This window comes from Oncorhynchus kisutch, linkage group LG11 (assembly GCF_002021735.2).
Source record: "Oncorhynchus kisutch isolate 150728-3 linkage group LG11, Okis_V2, whole genome shotgun sequence".
Taxonomy (NCBI): Eukaryota; Metazoa; Chordata; class Actinopteri; order Salmoniformes; family Salmonidae; genus Oncorhynchus; species Oncorhynchus kisutch.
The window spans coordinates 20,193,607-20,214,759 of record NC_034184.2 but is presented as its reverse complement, the minus strand read 5'-3'; the positions used below and the strand labels follow the sequence as shown (position 1 = coordinate 20,214,759).

The window sequence follows — 21,153 nt, the reverse complement described above, 5'->3', positions numbered from 1 at the left end:
GGGAAGTGCAGCCAAAACCTTGTCTATAAATATATTTAATGAGGAGCTTCTTGGAGTCCCTCTTGTAGACCGATACCTACAGAGGTGGAACGTTAGAACTGCCAGAGAGCACCAGAGCGATACTCTTGTCACTTCTCAGAATGCTGGTCTTTAATAAAGTTTAGATCAAAGCTGAATAAATGTCTCGCAATAACTTAATGATTCATTTGTATTCTGCCAAGGCCGAACATACCGAATATAATAGCATAGTGTAACGTTACTGTTAGAATAAAAACACCACTTAATTTCTTATGTAGGCTACACTTACATGTAAAACATTTTATATGCATTATTAAATTAATCGTCACATATGCGTTATTTGAATTGAGCATCAAGGACCAGCAGTGAACAGCTTTTTCCTTAATAATCAAGCTTGACGCGAAGGGTCTCGAACCCACGTCTATTGTGGATGGACAAAATCAATATGCCTTCGTTGGCGCGTTCCCGGTCTACTTAGCATGTTACTGCACCCCGAAGATACAGTCAATCACCTTAGCGGAATACGCCATCCAGTAGCGATGGTATTAGTGGTACATGACAGATATTTGAGTAAAACCTCCTTTATTTTTTTCCAGTAAAAGCACATGGATGTGTGTTAAGCAAATGGGTGCGACTTTTGTCATATATGCGAGAACATGCCTTTCGAATTGTGTCGAACGCTAGTAACATAGTCAAGGATGCATCTGGCAATATTGGGACTACACTTTCTAGACCAAGTATTGAATGTGGAGGTTTAAAATATCCCTCTGGTGACCAAATTGACCTATTTTAAGAAATGCCTTTTGTTGGTGGATATAAAGTCTAAGATCTTTGATAGGCTGATGAGGAATTTGTTACAGCATAGAGCTAAATGAGCCAGGCAGCTAACATGTAGCGTTGTATCACGTGCATCTCAAACTTTGTTTGGAAGTATGGACCCCATCTATTTAGCTACAATAATGAAGGTTAGCGTTTTTCGTCATTTAATGTTTTGGAGGCAGCTCTGCAGAGTTGTCACGAGCTGGCACGGCCACAACATCTCATTTGAAAACTAACCATAACCACACTGCTAACCATAATGCTTAAATTATGGCAAAAAGCGATATTTTGTTTTCATACATCTTTACAATATAGCCAATTTTTACTTTAAAAGCTGGCCCATCTAGCGGATATCGCTCAGTTCTGCCTCCAGGACAAGACTCATCCCAATAAACGTCAACCTGCCAAAATAACCTTATCTTCTAACTTGCTACATTTAGCCTGAAAATAAAGATGAAACCTTTTCACTCTGACTCTCTGTTAGACTACATTTGAAGTCGTTTTTTTCCCTGTTTCTCCAAGTTGTTTAGGTCAAACAACAAACACTGGTAAACGTCTCCAGTAAAATTACAATCACACTAAAATAAGAGTAATTAATAGCTGAAGAGATTGCAGATAATAACAAGGAATAGCCAGGAGAACTAAGTCTTACCCCTCTGGAACAAGGAAAGTGGTGGAGCTCCTGTCTTTTTGCACTTCATCTCTCTGCCTCTGTGAAACTGAGTCATAAACATCTATATATCTCTCTCTCTCATCTGGCTTCTGTGATTCTATTTCTTCTCTTTCAACCCATCTCCAATGTCTCCCTCTACTCTGACTCTCTCTCACACACACAGACTATGTTTTGTTATTCTCTCACTGACTTTCTCTGTCTGTCTGTCTCCTCCCCTTTCTCTCTTAACCACTCCCTCTCTCTGTCCTGGTGAAGTCTTTCTGTTGTTGTCTCTCTCCATCCCTTCCTCCTCCCTTCTAGGTGAGGAGCAGCTGATAGCGGTTTGTTCAGGCCTTACTCAGCAGAACACCGTAAGCTGACAGAATACCTGTATCTCTCTTTCCTCTTGTCCTACCCCGAACCCACAGATGAGAGACCAAAGACTCACTGTGTCTCTTTTTATTGCTTCTGTAGAGAGCTGAGCTTCTGTCTGTGTCCCAAATGGTAACCTATTTCCTCTATAGTGCACTACTTTTGACCAGAGACCTATGGGCAATGCCATTTGGAACTCAACCTCTGTCTTTTATGTTTTGCAGTGAGGTGAGCTGGAGCTGAAATCTCCTCATGTATTTTATTGGTTTATAGTGAGGAGATCCGTTGTCTATATTGGTTTGTGGAGAGGTACGTTTCTGTGTTTATCGGCTGTGTAGAAAGCTGGTTTATGAATTGTTGATGTAGAGGGGTAAGCACTGCATTTCTTTCTCATTTCCCCACTGCCCTGTGGCTGTAGCTAGCTACTATTGGCCTGGCCTGGGCTAGAAGGTGGATCGTCTGACCTCGTAGACTGAATACAGCTAGATAACAGACAAAAAGGCATACAGAATATACTGTATCAACTGAAAATTACAGAAGAAATGTCTGTGGTGTTGGCATGGGAAAATGCTGAGTATAAATAGATAAAGAGTTGAAGGGAAAGGGAAGAGATTAGAGGAGGATAGAGCAGAAGGGTAAGTAGTGTAAAGTAGCGTTGTGGTCAATTCCATTTCAATTCAGAAAGTAAATCAAATTCCAATTCTAATTCCAAATGTTGCTAATTGAAAAGTATTCAAGAGAATTGGAATTGCAGTGTATTTCCGGAATTGAAATGGAATTGACCCTAACCCTGGGGCACAGTAGTGTAACTAACCTGTAGATCCATCAGGTTGTTTGCTGTGGACTGGTCCTACTGAGCGAAACTGCTGTTCTGATTCACCAGCAGAGGGAGCCAGCTACACACAGAAAGAGGAAGACTGTGTTCAGCTATTTGCGGTTTATATATATGACTGTTAATAAGGTGAATATACTTTCTATATTTTTTTTCCTGCAACCAAGTGTAACCTTTACTTCAGCTAGTGATATCTATAACATTTCAAAAATAATTGCCAGGTCACTGTGCCCACCTTGGCCATGTAGGAACCCAATGTGGCTGCGGTTTGGCGAGTGTGTGACCCGTTCTGTCCAAAACTGTTCTCGGAGCTCTGCCCGCTGCCAGCACTACGACTGCTGCCCACACTACCTGCACTGCTGCCTGCACTGCCAACACTGTTCCTGTCTCCTGCTAGAGGGAGAATGAGGAGAGAGATGGAGGGAGTATAACATTGTGACAAAGTTTGCTTCCATGGGCACTGTCACCCCTCATCAGAGAGGGAGAGAAAGGAAGACAGAAAGAGAGGATCAGTGGAGAAGTGTACAGTACACGATTGGGTCAAGATCAGGGAATCAGCTGGGAATGGACACTGGGACTGGACACTTGGACAGGACACTTGGAGGGGAACAGGTCAGCAGCATGGGTCTTTAGGTGGGATGGAGGCATTAATTTGGACTTTATGAGGGGGAGAGGGTGGTACATCTAGCAGAGTGGGTAAACAGAGGGGCACGAGGTATTCTGGGTAATTGGGTAGCTGGGTACACACACTCTTACCAGTGTGAGAGTTCCTGAGGACCCATATGTCCTCACTGGGGCTAGCTGGACTAGCTGGGGCTGAAATGAGACTGCCAGGTGTACAGGTACCTAACAAAAACACATACTGTAAGCCAGGGCTGGTGGAGGTGTGCTGGGGAGTGGGGGTCATGGGGTTGAGCGGGGTCAGAGGACTCCAGGGTGACTCTCAGCGGGACTAAGGTGGGTATGGAGTAGGGGGTGGGGGTATTGGGGGGTTGTCAGGGCCCCAATGGAAATAATAGGCCACTTTGTTTCCACAAAATTGACTTAGTGGATGGAGAGAAGTAGTAGAGGTCGAGAGATCTGTAAATAATTGTCACCTATTTTAGATTTAGTTTTAGTCTTTATGATTAAAATACATTTTAGTCTTAGTCCTATTTCACCCTTAGTTTTAGTTATTATCAGTTGACTAAAACTGTGGACAATTTTAGTCTAGTTTTAGTCAGTAATTTCTGTCCTATTTTAGGCAATGTAGATTTCACATAAACCTCTAACTTAACTTCCAACATGCACATAATAGCTTCCACTCCCTTAGTCACAGCCATTTGAGTAAATTCATGGTCAGTGATTATTTTCTATTAAATAATTAATATTTAGGCCACGTCTAACTTCCATCATGTGCACATTCAGATAGCCTTGTCCAACTAGGCCAACTATCTCCTTGTATACCTTAGCTGGCAACATTGGTATTGTGACAGATTGTAACCAATGCCAGCTATAATTAACCATATACTACAAAGCCTTGGCTACAGGTTAAACAATTTACAGCTCAGATGTTTTCCCCCAATTTACAGCTCAGATTTTTTCCCCAATCATAACTGTCATGGGAGTAAATAACATTGGTTTCCTTGAAAAGAGGATAATTTGTTCTTTCAAGAAATGCCAGAAGTATTACTGTACTCCTGATTTCCAACAAATAACAAATATTTGTTTTTCCCATAGGAAAAAAGCAACCGCAACTCGCGTTTGTGGACGGCGAGAAACCGCATCTGAATGAATAACAAAAAGTAGAGCTTCTGAAGTGATCAAAGCAAAAATAGCCTACATGATAGTAAGATAGAGAGTAAACATGATTGTTTCTAGTTGAGGTTAGTTACAAGTCAAGTGTCCTGGCTTTGCATCAGTTCAAAAGATTTAGGGGTGACTGAAGAGAACGCCTGGGAGCTGTGTGGAAGAGCCGCGCAGATCAGCTCAATCAAATCAGATGTCAATTCTGCCAATGAGAGGATTGCATTCAATGATTGGGCAAAACAGATGAAAATTATATGCACCTTAGTCTCACGTGTAATTATTGTCTCGTCACATTTTCGGTGACTAAAATGAAAAGTAATTTGTAATAGTTAGTGATTTTTCCAGGGCATCTCTTCTCATGATTGTCATAGTTTTAGTCAGGAAAAATTGGTAGTTGAAAAGCATTTTTTGTCATAGTTATTGTTGATGGAATTAACACTGGCGTGTGTGTGTGGGTGTGTGCATGCTTGTGTTTACCTGCGTGGTCGTAGTACAAGGTGTAGGAGTCATCAGTCTGGGGGGTAGAGCCAATACTGGTGGGAGGAGCTCTGGACAGGAAGTGCTGCTGCCGTTGGCTTGGCAACGAGACCTGACGTGAGAGAGTACCCCCTGCAGACCAGAAGCAAAACACAACCACAGAGCTTAAAGCGGTGGTATTCAAATTGTTTCTGTGGGGACGCCATTTTATTCGGCAGAATTTCTGGAGACCCTAAAACACCCCAAATCTAATGACAACATTTTGACATTTTACATCTCTCTTATCAACATGAAAATAAAACAGAAAGTACATTTACTCAAGTAAATAGTATTTATCAAATGATCTTTAAAAAAAGAAATTGTATGTCTCATAAAATAATTTTGTCGAACGCACAGCAATTTCCCCGCGACCTCACTAAGGATACCACAAGTTTGGATACCACTAGGGGTACCCCGACTTTGAATAACACTGGCTAAATTAAAGGACGGAGAAGGTGTGTGTGTTTGCAACTAGTACACACCGAGGATATGTATCCTGCATTCTATCCTTACAGATTCATAAAACCGCCAAGGCAGCTAAATATATGTATGAATCCCCAAGCTCCTTATGTATAGCTAGTGAATGAATGTGACAAAATGGTGGTAGCAAAGTGGTTCAGCAGGAGCTTTCATTCCCATAGAGCCACAGAGAGGGCTTTCATATCAGCGCTTATGCTGAGGGAGGCTTACCAGGCTCTCAGTGTGTGTGTGTCCACGAAAGCAGTGTGATGCTGACATATCAGCATACACACACACACACACACACACACACACACACACACACACACACACACACACACACACACACACACACACACACACACACACACACACACACACACACACACCACACACACACACACACACTCAAAGGCGAACACACGCACATTTCTGACTTTGCCTCTGATACGTTTGCTCTCGTAGCAAGGACCTGTCAACGACTCAACTGAGCTTTCAACTGGGATTTCCCTTCACACACACACAAACTTGTGCACTCACACTCCTAACGCAGTCTCGGGGGTTTAGAACTGAGCTGACACTACCCAATCTGGCCCTGCTAATCTGATTAAACGGTGTGTGAGTTTGTGTGTCTGCCTCCGTGAGTGTGTGTGTATGTACTGTGTGTGTATGTAATTTGAGAGTTTATTTCAGGACCTCTAGCTCAGTTAGGGCTGCTGTTTGGTATACTGATGGGTATTTACAGCTGTATAGTTGGTGTGGTATTCTATTGTTGAACCAAGCTACAGTGGCAAGAAAAAGTATGTGAACCCTTTGGAATTACCTGGATTTTTGCATAAATTGGTCATAAAATTGGATCTGATCTTCATCTAGGTCAAAACAATAGACAAACACAGTCTGCTTAAACTAATAACACACAAACAATTATACGTTTTCAGGTCTTTATTGAACACACAGTGTAAACATTCAAAGTGCAGGGTGGAAAAGTATGTGAACCCTTGGATGTAATAACTGGTTGACCCTCCTTTGGCAGCAACCAAATGTTTTCTGTAGTTGCGGATCAGACCTGCACAACAGTCAGGAGACATTTTGGACCATTCCTCTTTACAAAACTTTCAGTTCAGCAATATTCTTGGGATGTCTGGTGTGAACTGCTCTCTTGAGTCCCCCTTGGGTTGTGCCATGGCGGAGATCTTTGTGGGCTATACTCAGCCTTGTCTCAGGATGGTAAGTTGGTGGTTGAAGATATCCCTCTAGTGGTGTGGGGGCTGTGCTTTGGCAAAGTGGGTGGGGTTATATCCTTCCTGTTTGGCCCTGTCCGGGGGTGTCCTCGGATGGGGCCACAGTGTCTCCTGACCCCTCCTGTCTCAGCCTCCAGTATTTATGCTGCAGTAGTTTATGTGTCGGGGGGTTAGGGTCAGTTTGTTATATCTGGAGTACTTCTCCTGTCCTATTCGGTGTCCTGTGTGAATCTAAGTGTGCGTTCTCTAATTCTCTCCTTCTCTCTCTCGGAGGACCTGAGCCCTAGGACCATGCCTCAGGACTACCTGACATGATGACTCCTTGCTGTCCCCAGTCCACCTGGCCGTGCTGCTGCTCCAGTTTCAACTGTTCTGCCTTATTATTATTCGACCATACTGGTCATTTATGAACATTTGAACATCTTGGCCATGTTCTGTTATAATCTCCACCCGGCACAGCCAGAAGAGGACTGGCCACCCCACATAGCCTGGTTCCTCTCTAGGTTTCTTCCTAGGTTTTGGCCTTTCTAGGGAGTTTTGCCTAGCCACCGTGCTTCTACACCTGCATTGCTTGCTGTTTGGGGTTTTAGGCTGGGTTTCTGTACAGCACTTTGAGATATCAGCTGATGTACGAAGGGCTATATAAATACATTTGATTTGATTTGATTTTGAGGTCATGCCACATCATCTCAATCGGGTTGAGGACTCTGTCTGGGCCACCCCAGAAGGCATATTTTCTTCTGTTGAATCCATTCTGTTATTGATCTACTTCTGTATTTTGGGTTGTTGTACTGTTGCATCACCCAACTTCTGTTGAGCTTCAATTGGTGGACAGATAGCCTAACATTCTCCTGCAAAATGTCTTGATAAACTTGGGAATTCATTTTGCCGTCGATGATAGCAAGCTCTCCAGGCCCTGAGGGCAGCAAAGCAGCCCCAAACCATGATGCTCTCGCCACCATACTTTACACTTTGGATGAGGTTCTGATGTTGGTGCGCTGGGCCTTTTTTCTCCCGACACATAGTGTTGTGTGTTCCTTCCAAACAACTCAACTGTAGTTTCATCTGTTCACAATATATTTTTCCAGTAGCGCTGTAGAACATCCAGGTGCACTTCTGCAAACTTCAGACGTCGCAGCAATGGACAGCAGTGGCTTCTTCCGTGGTGTCCTCCCATGAACACCATTCTTGTTTAGTGTTTTACGTATTGTAGACTCGTCAACAGAGCTGTTAGCATGTTCCAGAGATTTCTGTAAGTCTTTAGCTGACACTCTAGGATTCTTCTTAACCTCACTGAGCATTCTGCACGGTGCTCTTGCAGTCATCTTTGCAGGATGGCCACTCCTAGGGAGAGTAGCAACAGTGCTGAAATTTCTCAATTTCTAGACAATTTGTCTTACCATGGACTGATGAACATCAAGGCTTTTAGAGATAATTTTGTAACCCTTTCCAGCTTTATGCAAGTCAACAATTCTTAATATTATGTCTTCTGAGATCTCTTTTGTTCAAGGCATGGTTCACATCAGACAATGCTTCTTGTGAATAGCAAACAAACATTTTGGAGCATTTTTTATAGGGCAAGACAGCTCTAACCAACATCTCCAATCTCGTGTCATTGATTGGACTGGTTAGCTGACTCCAATTAGCTTTTGGAGTCAGGCCTAAGGGTTCAAATACTTTTTCCAACCTATGAATGTTTAAATGATGTATTTAATATAGTCACGAAAAATACAATAATTTAGTTTAAGCATTTTGTTGGTGTATTGTTGTGACTTAGGCAAAGATCAGATCAAATTTGATGGCCAATCAATGCAGAAATCCAGATACTTCCAAAGGGTACACATACTTTTTCTTGCCACTGTAAATGTGAAGGTATGTGTTTGTGGCTGCATACAGGCACGCGAGTGTCTGGTGTATATGCTTCGGCATGTGTGATTTATGTGTGTGTGTGTGTGTGTGTGTATACCTGCTCTCCTGCTGATGACCTCCACTACAGACGGAGGGAAGTATCCAATCCGGTCCGTTCCTCTCTGGTTGTCATGAATATAACCTTTCCACCTTCCGTCCATGTGCTGCTCCAACACCTGAAATCAACCATTCATCATTCAGCATTATAGCTGTGCTATTTGTGATTATAAGTGGTTATTGGTCAACTTCTACCCACAGAATGGTTGCGCCACCTGATGTGAGAGCTGTTACATTGAAGTCTAGGTCGTAGTCATTAGTGCACACAGTAGCAAACAGTTTTAGAACGATAACAAGAGTTTCTTATTGACAAGTTCAGGTAGTCCCTCCCCGTTTCAGTCTGTTTTCTTCTGTTTGTTAAGTGAATACAACCCTGCTTGTGCTGTACACATGAAACCCAACATATGCATAATATCTAGTATTCTATGCCTAATCTATCTCTATATGAGTAACGTAAATGGGCTTATTAACATTCCAATGAGGGCAGGGTGTGTGTGCAAGCTTTTTTGTGTGTGTACAGGGTTAGAGATGGCTAGGGCAGACAGGGTTGGCACAGGACAGGGTACAGTACACAGCATCCTCACTGTGTATGTGTGCCAGGCCAGCTGAGTGGATCTATGGAAGACATGCCCCAGGGAACACTACAATGGAAGAGCTAACACACACAAACACACACACTTTCTGAGCGAGCACATACACAAACACACACACTTTCTGAGCGAGCACACACACAAACACACACACACACTTTCTGAGCGAGCACATACACAAACACACACACTTTCTGAGCGAGCACATACACAAGCACACACACTTTCTGAGCGAGCACACACACAAACACACACACTTTCTGAGCGAGCACACACACAAACACACACACTTTCTGAGCGAACACACACACAAACACACACACTTTCTGAGCGAGCACATACACAAACACACACACTTTCTGAGCGAGCACATACACAAACACACACACTTTCTGAGCGAGCACACACACAAACACACACACTTTCTGAGCGAGCACACACACAAACACACACACTTTCTGAGCGAGCACACACACAAACACACACACTTTCTGAGCGAGCACATACAGAAACACAAACACACACACTTTCTGATCGATCACATACACAAACACAAACACACACACTTTCTGATCGATCACATACACAAACACACACACTTTCTGATCGATCACATACACAAACACAAACACACACACTTTCTGATCGATCACATACACAAACACAAATACACACTTTCTGAGCGAGCACATACACAAACACAAACACACACACTTTCTGATCGATCACATACACAAACACACACACTTTCTGATCGATCACATACACAAACACAAACACACACACTTTCTGATCGATCACATACACAAACACAAACACACACACTTTCTGATCGATCACATACACAAACACAAACACACACACTTTCTGATCGATCACATACACAAACACACACACTTTCTGAGCGAGCACATACACAAACACAAACACACACACTTTCTGATCGATCACATACACAAACACAAACACACACACTTTCTGATCGATCACATACACAAACACAAACACACACACTTTCTGATCGATCACATACACAAACACACACACTTTCTGAGCGAGCACATACACAAACACACACACTTTCTGATCGATCACATACACAAACACAAACACACACACTTTCTGATCGATCACATACACAAACACAAACACACACACTTTCTGATCGATCACATACACAAACACAAACGCACACACTTTCTGATCGATCACATACACAAACACAAACACACACACTTTCTGATCGATCACATACACAAACACAAACACACACACTTTCTGATCGATCACATACACAAACACACACACTTTCTGATCGATCACATACACAAACACAAACACACACACTTTCTGAGCGAGCACATACACAAACACACACACTTTCTGAGCGAGCACATACACAAACAGACACACTTTCTGAGCGTGTCTTAACAAATGCCCAGAGGGGCCAAAAACAAATATCAGACAGTGTAGCTAGCACACTGAAGGAATGACACACACACATAGCTTGCAAATGGGGATGTCTCAAGCATTGGAATGCACTAACTAATGACAGACTGACAGGAGCGTGTCTTTGCCTGCTAGGTACCTCAGAACAACCTCCAACTCTACTCTAACTTCTTACATGGTGTAGTCAATTAACCCTCTGCCATCAGAGCAGCATACCTCACACCATAATTACAAACAAACCGTTGACAACTTAAGAGTACACCAAATTGCCACAAAACTCCACACCTCACTCCACAAACAAAACATCCACAATGTACAGACTTACACGCTTAACAGTAGGGTACACCAAATTTACCATCAGACACTTTAAAATACCTCACACCATAACCACAAACCTCTAGAAACAAACTCACAAGTACACAGATTTCCCCCTCACAATGCAGCTACCTCAAGACAGTAGTTCTCCTCATTCAATCTAGTTCTGAAAGCAGCTCAGCCTCCAGGGCAGGAACAAATGTGATTGTTTACTTTTAGGCACGAACACAGATGCACGCTAGTGTACCATAATGAGGTCTCCTGCTCGGAGGTTGAGGGCTGTAGGGTCGTGAAGGTTCCAGTAGTCCTTCACCGCTCTCACCTGGAGAGACCCTAATGCTTCTAGAGAGAGAGAGAGAGAGAGAGAGAGAGAGAGAGAGAAAGAAAGAAAGAGAGATGATAGAGAGAGACGGAGACAGCGAGAGACAGAAAAAAAGACAGAGAGAGAGAGAGAGGAATTACATATTATAGACCAAATCAGAAAAAAGCAATACTCCCAGGGGGATAACGTCTAAAAGCATGAACTGGAGAATGCATAAGAAACAATACACCACCCTGGGGAAATATACACTGGAGCGGTAGGTCCAGAAATCCAAGAGAGTAATATGTAGGAGAGGAGGCCTATCTATCTCACCTCGCAATAGTATCTTGATGTCCTTGCTGGCTGATGTGGTGGTGAACTGGTTAACGTTGTCCAGAGCTGTCTGGTTGTACGTGTTACATAGGTTTACATCAATACCAGCCTGCATGGGCGGGCACACACACACACACACACACACACACACACACACACACACACACACACACACACACACACACACACACACACACACACACACACACACACACACACACACACACACACACACACACACACACACACACACACACACACACATCGTTAGTCTCCAAGACACAGCATGCACACACTCCCTAAAAATGATGGGTAGCTGCAGCCCATTATGGTGACTGGAGTATGGGTGAGTGGATGTGTCGAAAGGAGTGGGTGTATGGAAAGAGAATCAGCTAATTGGGCAGATTTGTTGCCATTCAAGACCATGTTGCGTGGCTGATTGGGCTGCACTATGAGTGGATAGAGGCGACCGACGCGCCGGTATTGTGCCTGCCTTCCTACTGGGTATCACGGTCATGTCGCCAGAGGTAGCTAACATGCCATTTTTTTTCTCTCATATAATTTTATTTCAAATAGGAAAGTAGCCTACACAAGAAATAACTAATATTGATAACCATCTAGATGTCACCTTGATACATACATACAGTCTATTGGTCAATGAACAGCAACTACACAGCAACAACACCGGGACACACTGGGACACAGTACCCTTTGCTCCCACTTAACAAGCACTACTGTCTGGCAACAGTAAGCACACGCATACAACGCATGAAGCAACAGTACACCCATCATCAATACTTAAATAAAAAATAAACAACCGTCAGTTTTATGACTGAAAATAGCTCACATTATTTCTTAACTCCTTTGTCTGTGTCATGTTTGGATAAGACAGAAACTGCATCCAGTCTTATGCTTCTCAGCCTCCAGTATTTATGCTGCAGTAGTTTATGTGTCGGGGGGCTGGGGTCAGTTTGTTATATCTGGAGTACTTCTCCTGTCCTATTCGGTGTCCTGTGTGAATCTAAGTGTGCGTTCTCTAATTCTCTCCTTCTCTCTTTCTTTCTCTCTCTCGGAGGACCTGAGCCCTAGGACCATGCCCCAGGACTACCTGACATGATGACTCCTTGCTGTCCCCAGTCCACCTGGCCATGCTGCTGTTCCAGTTTCAACTGACCTGAGCCCTAGGACCATGCCCCAGGACTACCTGACATGATGACTCCTTGCTGTCCCCAGTCTACCTGGCCATGCTGCTGCTCCAGTTTCAACTTCCACCTGACTGTGCTGCTGCTCTAGTTTCAACTGTTCTGCCTTATTATTATTCGTATTTTTTGTCCAGAGCCTGTTGAAAGTAGTGCACTAAATAAGAAATAGGGTGCCATTTGGGATGCATCCAGTAAGGAGATTCAGACGGTAGGGTTAAGTCTTACATCCAGCAGCAGGTGCACTACTTCCGTCTTGCCATAGAGGGCAGCCTCGTGCAGAGAGGTCCCAGCCTTAGTGGCTCTGTTGATGTCTATACCAGCCTTCAGTAGCAACCTGAAAACGAAATACACACAGACAGGAGGTTTTACACACAACATACATTACTAACAGCACACACACAGACATGTGCACACACACACACACACACGAGCCCAGCTGTAGGAATGCTTAAGGTATCCGATCCAGACAGTTGTGGATGTGGTGGAGGAAATCTGGGGTTACGTCCTAAATTGCAACCTATTCTCTACATAATGCATTACTTTTGACCAGGGCCCATTGCTCTGCACTATGTGGAAAATTTGGGACACAGACTGGGAATCTGGGCGTTCCTCTGGGAATGCCTGGCATGGGGAGGGAATGTCAAAGAGATTATCCACAGACTCCCACACCATTGGGAAAATAAGGGAGGGGAGGAGAGGGTAGAGGAGAAAAGAGGAGAAGAAGAGGAGAGGGAAGAGGGGGAGGAGAGGAGGGTAGAGGAGAGGAGGGGAGAGTAGAGGAGGAGATGAGGGTAGAGGAGGTAGAGGAGGAGAGGGTAGAGGAGGAGAGGAGGGTAGAGGAGATGAGGATAGAGGAGAGGAGTAGAGGAGGGTAGAGGAGGAGAGGGTAGAGGAGAGGAGTAGAGGAGGGTAGAGGAGAGGAGAGTAGAGGAGGAGATTAGGGTAGAGGAGGAGAGGGTAGAGGAGGTAGAGGAGGAGAGGGTAGAGGAGGAGAGGAGGGTAGAGGAGGAGATGAGGATAGAGGAGAGGAGTAGAGGAGGGTAGAGGAGGAGAGGGTAGAGGAGAGGAGGGTAGAGGAGGGTAGAGGAGAGGAGTAGAGGAGGGTAGAGGAGAGGAGGATAGAGGAGAGGAGTAGAGGAGGGTAGAGGAGAGGAGGGTAGAGTAGAGGAGGGTAGAGGAGGAGAGGGTAGAGGAGAGGAGGGTAGAGGAGAGGAGTAGAGGAGGGTAGAGGAGGAGAGGAGAGGAGAGGAGGACAGGAGAGGAGAGGAGGGAAAAATAAGAGAGGAAGGATAGAAGAAGAGGAGAGAGAAAGAGGAGGAGGAGAGGGAAGAGCGGAGGTGAGAAGTAGGAAGCAGTGGGAAAAAGAGTGGAGGAGAAAAGGAGTGAGGAGATGGAAGAAGAGGAGGAATGAAGAAAGGAGTAAAGAGGAGGAGAGCTGGTTAACCAACATCTTTATAAGAGTATAATAATCAGTATAATAATCACATTGGGCTGAAGTAAAAGAGAAGCTGAAAAGAGACTGCAAACTGACTCTTTTCTAAGATCTTCCATCCCTCCATTCACAAAAATAAGCAACCCACACAACTTAAAGTGGGAGGAATCTGTATGAGGAACTAAAGTCTCACAAATGTAGTAGAGAAGGTGCAGAAGTGTGCATCCAAAATGGCACCCTAGTCCCTATATAATGAACTACTTTTGACCAGTGCCTAAAGGGAATACAGTGACAGGTTTTACAAACATGAACCTTTTGACCAAGCTCAAGTCAATAGTGGAAAAGAGACACCCCACTGGGCACAGATGTCAGTTCAACATTAAGTTGAGATTTACGTTTGGCTGAGTTGTCAACTAACGTGAAATTAACCAACAATTTCACCCTATCGTTGGATTGAGGTTAAAAGTTGGTAGAAATAAAAGCAAAATTCCATTAAGTTGATGACTTTTTGCAAATCAAATACAATGTTTTGGTTGAAATTACGTGGAAACAACATTGATTCAACCAGTTTTTGCCTGGCGGGACTCCTTTGGGTTGGCCTGGGATTCCAGGGCCATTATTTATTTAATTTCCTCCTACTCTGTCTCTCTCTATATGTCTTTCTCTCTCTCTCATATATACACTGCTCAAAAAAATAAAGGGAACACTAAAATAACACATCCTAGATCTGAATGAATGAAATATTCTTATTAAATACTTTTTTCTGTCTCTCTCTCTATATATATATGACTCTCTTTCTTTCTCTCTCTCTCTCTCTCTTTCTTTTTTGTCTCTCTGCCACCCACCCCTCTCTCTCTTTTCTCCATATCTAATATGGGAGTAAAATTGTACAGCAGCAGAATGTGTAACACGGATGGAGGGAACCCCATAACCTCCTGGGAATGTGGTGATTTAAGTAGGAAGGGAATCATTAACAGCATGTAAGAGACCCTGGAGGTTATGGGGTTCGAGGGTGGATATCCCACTTACGCAATGTCAACACACACATGCACACACACACACGGTCAAGGACAGCTACTCCTCTCACCTGATGATGTCTTTGTGTCCATTGCGAGCGGCCAGGTGAAGAGGTGTGTTGGAGGAGGTAAAGTCTAGACCCTCCCCCTCCAACAGAGCTACCACCATGTTACTGCTCAATAACAACTGAGCCACCTGAGAGAAAGAGAATGAGGGAGAGAGACAGACAGACAGAGTGAGACAAAGAGAGATGGAGCGAGACAGAAAGACAGAGAGAGAGAAAGGGAGAGAGAGAGAGACAAAGAGAGAGAGAGAAGATTGTAGAGTTATAGAAGAGGTGAAGTGTAAAGGAGCCAAAGAGAGAGATGGAAGGATGGAGAAAGAGAGAGAGATAAGTTTAGTATCAGTGAAAGTCTAAATGGATACCTTTCATTTGTGTATTCCAGTGGTGGAAAAAGTACCCAATTGTCATAAAATAACATATGACAAAGTACATATAACTGCTAATAAACTCAGCAAAAAAAGAAATGTCTCTTTTTCAGGACCCTGTCTTTCAAAGATAATTCGTAAAAATCCAAATAACTTTACAGATCTTCATTGTAAAGGGCTTAAACACTGTTTCCCATGCTTTTATAATGAACCATAAACCATTTCCCAGGCGTTTCTACTGACTCTGAAAAACACCAAAACGAAGATGCCCAGTGTCCCTGCTCATCTGTGTGAACGTGCCTTAGGCATGCTGCAAGGAGGTATGAGGACTGCAGATTTGGCCAGGGCAATAAATTGCCATGTCCGTACTGTGAGACACCTAAGACAGCGCTACTGGGAGACAGGACGGACAGCTGATCGTCCTCGCAGTGGCAGACCATGTGTAACAACACCTGCACAGGATCGGTACATCCAAACATCACACCTGCAGGACAGGTACAGGATGGCAACAACAACTGCCGGAGTTACACCAGGAACGCACAATCCCTCCATCAGTGCTCAGACTGTCCGCAATAGGCTGAGAGAGGCTGGACTGAGGGCTTGTAGGCCTGTTGTAAGGCAGGTCCTCACCAGACATCACCGGCAACAGCGTTGCCTATGGGCACAAACCCATCGTCGCTGGACCAGACAGGACTGGCAAAAAGTGCTCTTCACTGACAAGTCGCGGGTTTGTCTCACCAGGGGTGATGGTCGGATTTGCGTTTATCATCGAAGGAATGAGCGTTACACCGAGGCCTGTACTCTGGAGCGGGATGGATTTGGAGGTGGAGAGTCCGTCTCCTGTTGGATCGGAGGGTGAGGGCTATGGCCCTTCCCCCCAGAATGTCCGGGAACTTGCAGGTGCCTTGGTGGAAGAGTGGAGTAGCATCTCACAGCAAGAATTGGCAAATCTGGTGCAGTCCATGAGAAGGAGATGCACTGCAGTACAGCTGGTGGCCACACCAGATACTGACTGTTACTTTTGATTTTGCCCCCCCCCTTTGTTCAGGGACACATTATTCAATTTCTGTTAGTCACATGTCTGTGGAACTTGTTCAGTTTATGTCTCAGTTGTTGAATCTTGTTATGTTCATACAAATATTTACACATGTTAAGTTTGCTAAAAAGAAACACAGTTGACAGTGAGGGGACGTTTCTTTTTTTGCTGAGTTTATATACTTAAGTATCAAAAGTAAAAGTATAAATAATTTCACATTCTTTATATTAAGAACTGCACAAATTCCTTGTTATTTAAATTTACGGATAGCGAGGGGCACATTCCAACACTCAGTCTTCATTCCCAAACGAAGCGTGTGTTAAGTGAGTCCATCAGATCAGAGGCAGTAGGGGTGACCAGGGAGGTTCTCTTGATAAGTGTGTGAACTGGACCATTTGCCTGTCCTGCTAAGCATTCGAAATGTAACGAGTACTTTTGGTTATCAGGGATGTATGGAGTAAAATGGACATTGTTTTCTTAAGGAATGTTGTGAAGTAAAAGTAAAAGTTGTCAAAAATATCATTAGTAAAGTACAGATACCCCCACAAAACGACTTAAGTAGTACTTTAAAGTATTTTTACTTAAATACTTTACACCACTTGTGTATTCCATACATGTACATTTTATGGGGCCACCTAAGTGCACATAAAACCTGCCTAGCAACTGTCCATGCGCTGGGTGTCTAAAGATACCCCTATTACCGTAACAAAGACGCTTACTGAGAGGGGGAGAAGGAGAGGGAAAGGGGGAAAAGATAGAGAGACTACAGTAATAAAGACCTTAACTGACTCAGCGTTACAGCCTAAAGCCTGTTGTTATGCTATTCACAGGGCCAGAAGATTACTGACGTGTCTTTCTGTCTTGCGTGCGTGCGTGCCTGTGTGTGTAAATTCAACTTTGGCTAAACCTAAAAAACAGGGACAGCTATACATTTCATCACAACTGTGACAGAGAAACATACTGCACTGCAAAATCTCTCTCACTCGTGTGTGTGTGTGTGTGTGTACGCCTGTGTGCATGCATCGGTGTGTGTGTGTTTGTGTGAGAGAGTGTGTATGTGCGTGCGTGTATGCGCGTTTGTGTGTGCCTGTCCAGGGAGCAGAACCGAAACCCATTTCCCTTTAGCTGAAACAGGCTTATTTTAGCTGCTAGTTCATTTTAGCTGGTAATTCATCTAAGCTATGTGAGATGTTTGACATTGGCCTACCCCCTCTATCCATCACACACCCTCTATCCCTCTACCCCCTCTATCCATCACACACCCTCTATCCCTCTACCACCTCTATCCATCACATACCCTCTATCCCTCTACCCCCTCTATCCATCACACACCCTCTATCCCTCTACCCCCTCTATCATCACACACCCTCTATCCCTCTACCCCCTCTATCCATCACACACCCTCTATCCCTCTACCCCCTCTATCCCTCTACCCCCTCTACCCCCTCTATCCATCACACACCCTCTATCCATCACACACCCTCTGTGAGACATGGACAAATACACACACACTATCACCACTTACACTGGCATTTGATCATTGTAATGTCTATGGGATGTGCGTGTTAAGTGTGGGTTAAACAGGGAGGTATTGTGGCATATACACTGCTCAAAAAATAAAGGGAACACTTAAACAACACAATGTAACTCCAAGTCAATCACACTTCTGTGAAATCAAACTGTCCACTTAGGAAGCAACACTGATTGACAATACATTTCACATGCTGTTGTGCAAATGGAATAGACAACAGGTGGAAATTATAGGAAATTAGCAAGACACCCCCAATAAAGGAGTGGTTCTGAAGGTGGTGACCACAGACCACTTCTCAGTTCCTATGCTTCCTGGCTGATGTTTTGGTCACTTTTGAATGCTGGCGGTGCTTTCACTCTAGTGGTAGCATGAGACGGAGTCTACAACCCACATAAGTGGCTCAGGTAGTGCAGCTCATCCAGGATGGCACATCAATGCGAGCTGTGGCAAGAAGGTTTGCTGTGTCTGTCAGCGTAGTGTCCAGAGCATGGAGGCGCTACCAGGAGACAGGCCAGTACATCAGGAGACGTGGAGGAGGCCGTAGGAGGGCAACAACCCAGCAGCAGGACTGCTACCTCCGCCTTTGTGCAAGGAGCAGGAGGAGCACTGCCAGAGCCCTGCAAAATGACCTCCAGCAGGCCACAAATGTGCATGTGTCTGCTCAAACGGTCAGAAACAGACTCCATGAGGGTGGTATGAGGGCCCGACGTCCACAGGTGGGGGTTGTGCTTACAGCCCAACACCGTGCAGGACGTTTGGCATTTGCCAGAGAACACCAAGATTGGCAAATTCGCCACTGGCGCCCTGTGCTCTTCACAGATGAAAGCAGGTTCACACTGAGCACATGTGACAGACGTGACAGAGTCTGGAGATGCCGTGGAGAACGTTCTGCTGCCTGCAACATCCTCCAGCATGACAGGTTTGGTGGTGGGTCAGTCATGGTGTGGGGTGGCATTTATTTGGGGGGCCGCACAGCCCTCCATGTGCTTGCCAGAGGTAGCCTGACTGCCATTAGGTACCGAGATGAGACCATATGCTGGTGCGGTTGGCCCTGGGTTCCTCCTAATGCAAGACAATGCTAGACCTCATGTGGCTGGAGTGTGTCAGCAGTTCCTGCAAGAGGAAGGCATTGATGCTATGGACTGGCCCGCCCGTTCCCCAGACCTGAATCCAATAGATTCATCAAAACTATATTATACCGTCATAATAGATGCATCACAACTATATTATACCGTCATAATAGATTCATCAAAACTATATTATACCGTCATAATAGATTCATCACAACTATATTATACCGTCATAATAGATGCATCACAACTATATTATACCGTCATAATAGATGCATCACAACTATATTATACCGTCATAATAGATGCATCACAACTATATTATACCGTCATAATAGATTCATCAAAACTATATTATACCGTCATAATAGATTCATCACAACTATATTATACCGTCATAATAGATGCATCACAACTATATTATACCGTCATAATAGATGCATCACAACTATATTATACCGTCATAATAGATGCATCACAACTATATTATACCGTCATAATAGATTCATCAAAACTATATTATACCGTCATAATAGATGCATCACAACTATATTATACCGTCATAATAGATTCATCAAAACTATATTATACCGTCATAATAGATGCATCACAACTATATTATACCGTCATAATAGATTCATCACAACTATATTATACCGTCATAATAGATTCATCAAAAGAATACAACTGCCTGCCAAAAGATTAACGCAACCTTTTATTTATTTTTTTAAATCTACTTTTACCCAGTAGATCAATACATTTTCTAAGCGGTCACCAAATCATGATGATCAAAATTGGAAGTACATCTATCCAAAGCTGCAGAATTATGGGAAATTACTCTCCTTTTTTGCATATCTCACTAAACAAATTTAATACACATCCAATCAAATATTATTCCAATAAAAAAATAAGCACATTGTGAGCAGGGTTCATTTAGGATTCATTAATCACAATCCAATTCCATGTATTCAATACAAAGGCTGGTTTGCTCATCATTTTGTAGACATTCCATTGGCACAAGGAGACACTATCCACAACAGAAATAAGGAAAGGTGAATACAATGGAGGAACACAACTGACATGAATGTATAGGCCTCAATCCACACCAAAGCTCTGTAATGGAATGTTGAAGATGATGACTTAGAAGTAAACCAAAGTTACATAAAAGAAACCAATTTTATTCTCTGCATCTCTGCATGTCCGGACTATTGTAAAAAATCTGAAACATTTAGACAGTCCCCATTGCCTAGAGATCTTTCCTGGCTACCCCTAACCCGGTCAACAGCTCTGCACCCCCACATCAACTTGCCAAAGCCTCCCCCATTTCTACTTCACCCAAATCCAGACAGCTGATGTTCTGAAAGAGCTGCAATATCTGGATCCCTACAAATCAGCTGGGCTAGACAATCTGGACCCTCTCTTTCTAAAACTTTCCAACGCAATTGTTGCAACCCCTATTACTAGCCTGTTCAACCTCTCTTTCGTATCGTCTGAGATCCCTAAAGATTGGAAAGATGCCGCGGTCATCCCCCTCTTCAAAGGGGGTGACACTCTAGACCCAAACTGTTACAGACCTATATCTATCCTACCCTGCCTATCTAAAGTCTTCAAAAGCCAAGTTAACAAACAGATCACTGACCATTTCGAATCCCACCGTACCTTCTCCGCTATGCAATCTTTTTTCCGAGCTGGTCATGGGTGCACCTCAGCCACGCTCAAGGTGAAGGTACGAAGGTACGGTGGGATTCGAAATGGTTGGTGATCTGTTTGTTAACTTGGCTTTAGT

General features: G+C 43.8%; 1 protein-coding gene across 4 annotated transcripts in view; it reads right to left on the bottom strand.

Annotated features, from left to right (window-relative positions):
- The window catches only part of LOC109899913 (caskin-2), an 80,087-nt gene that overhangs the window by 10,885 nt on the left and 48,049 nt on the right, over positions 1-21,153 (bottom strand). For 2 of the 4 annotated variants that reach the window (XM_031835420.1, XM_020495543.2), the window contains 9 exons: positions 15,372-15,496; positions 13,078-13,186; positions 11,651-11,759; positions 11,264-11,358; positions 8,664-8,781; positions 4,959-5,090; positions 3,450-3,539; positions 2,929-3,086; positions 2,676-2,757 (listed from right to left, as the gene is read on the bottom strand). In XM_031835420.1, the coding sequence (XP_031691280.1) occupies positions 2,676-2,757; positions 2,929-3,086; positions 3,450-3,539; positions 4,959-5,090; positions 8,664-8,781; positions 11,264-11,358; positions 11,651-11,759; positions 13,078-13,186; positions 15,372-15,496 (1,018 nt within the window). The remainder of the gene's footprint in view (positions 1-2,675; positions 2,758-2,928; positions 3,087-3,449; positions 3,540-4,958; positions 5,091-8,663; positions 8,782-11,263; positions 11,359-11,650; positions 11,760-13,077; positions 13,187-15,371; positions 15,497-21,153) is intronic. The other 2 variants (XM_031835422.1, XM_031835421.1) reach the window with 2 other exon arrangements.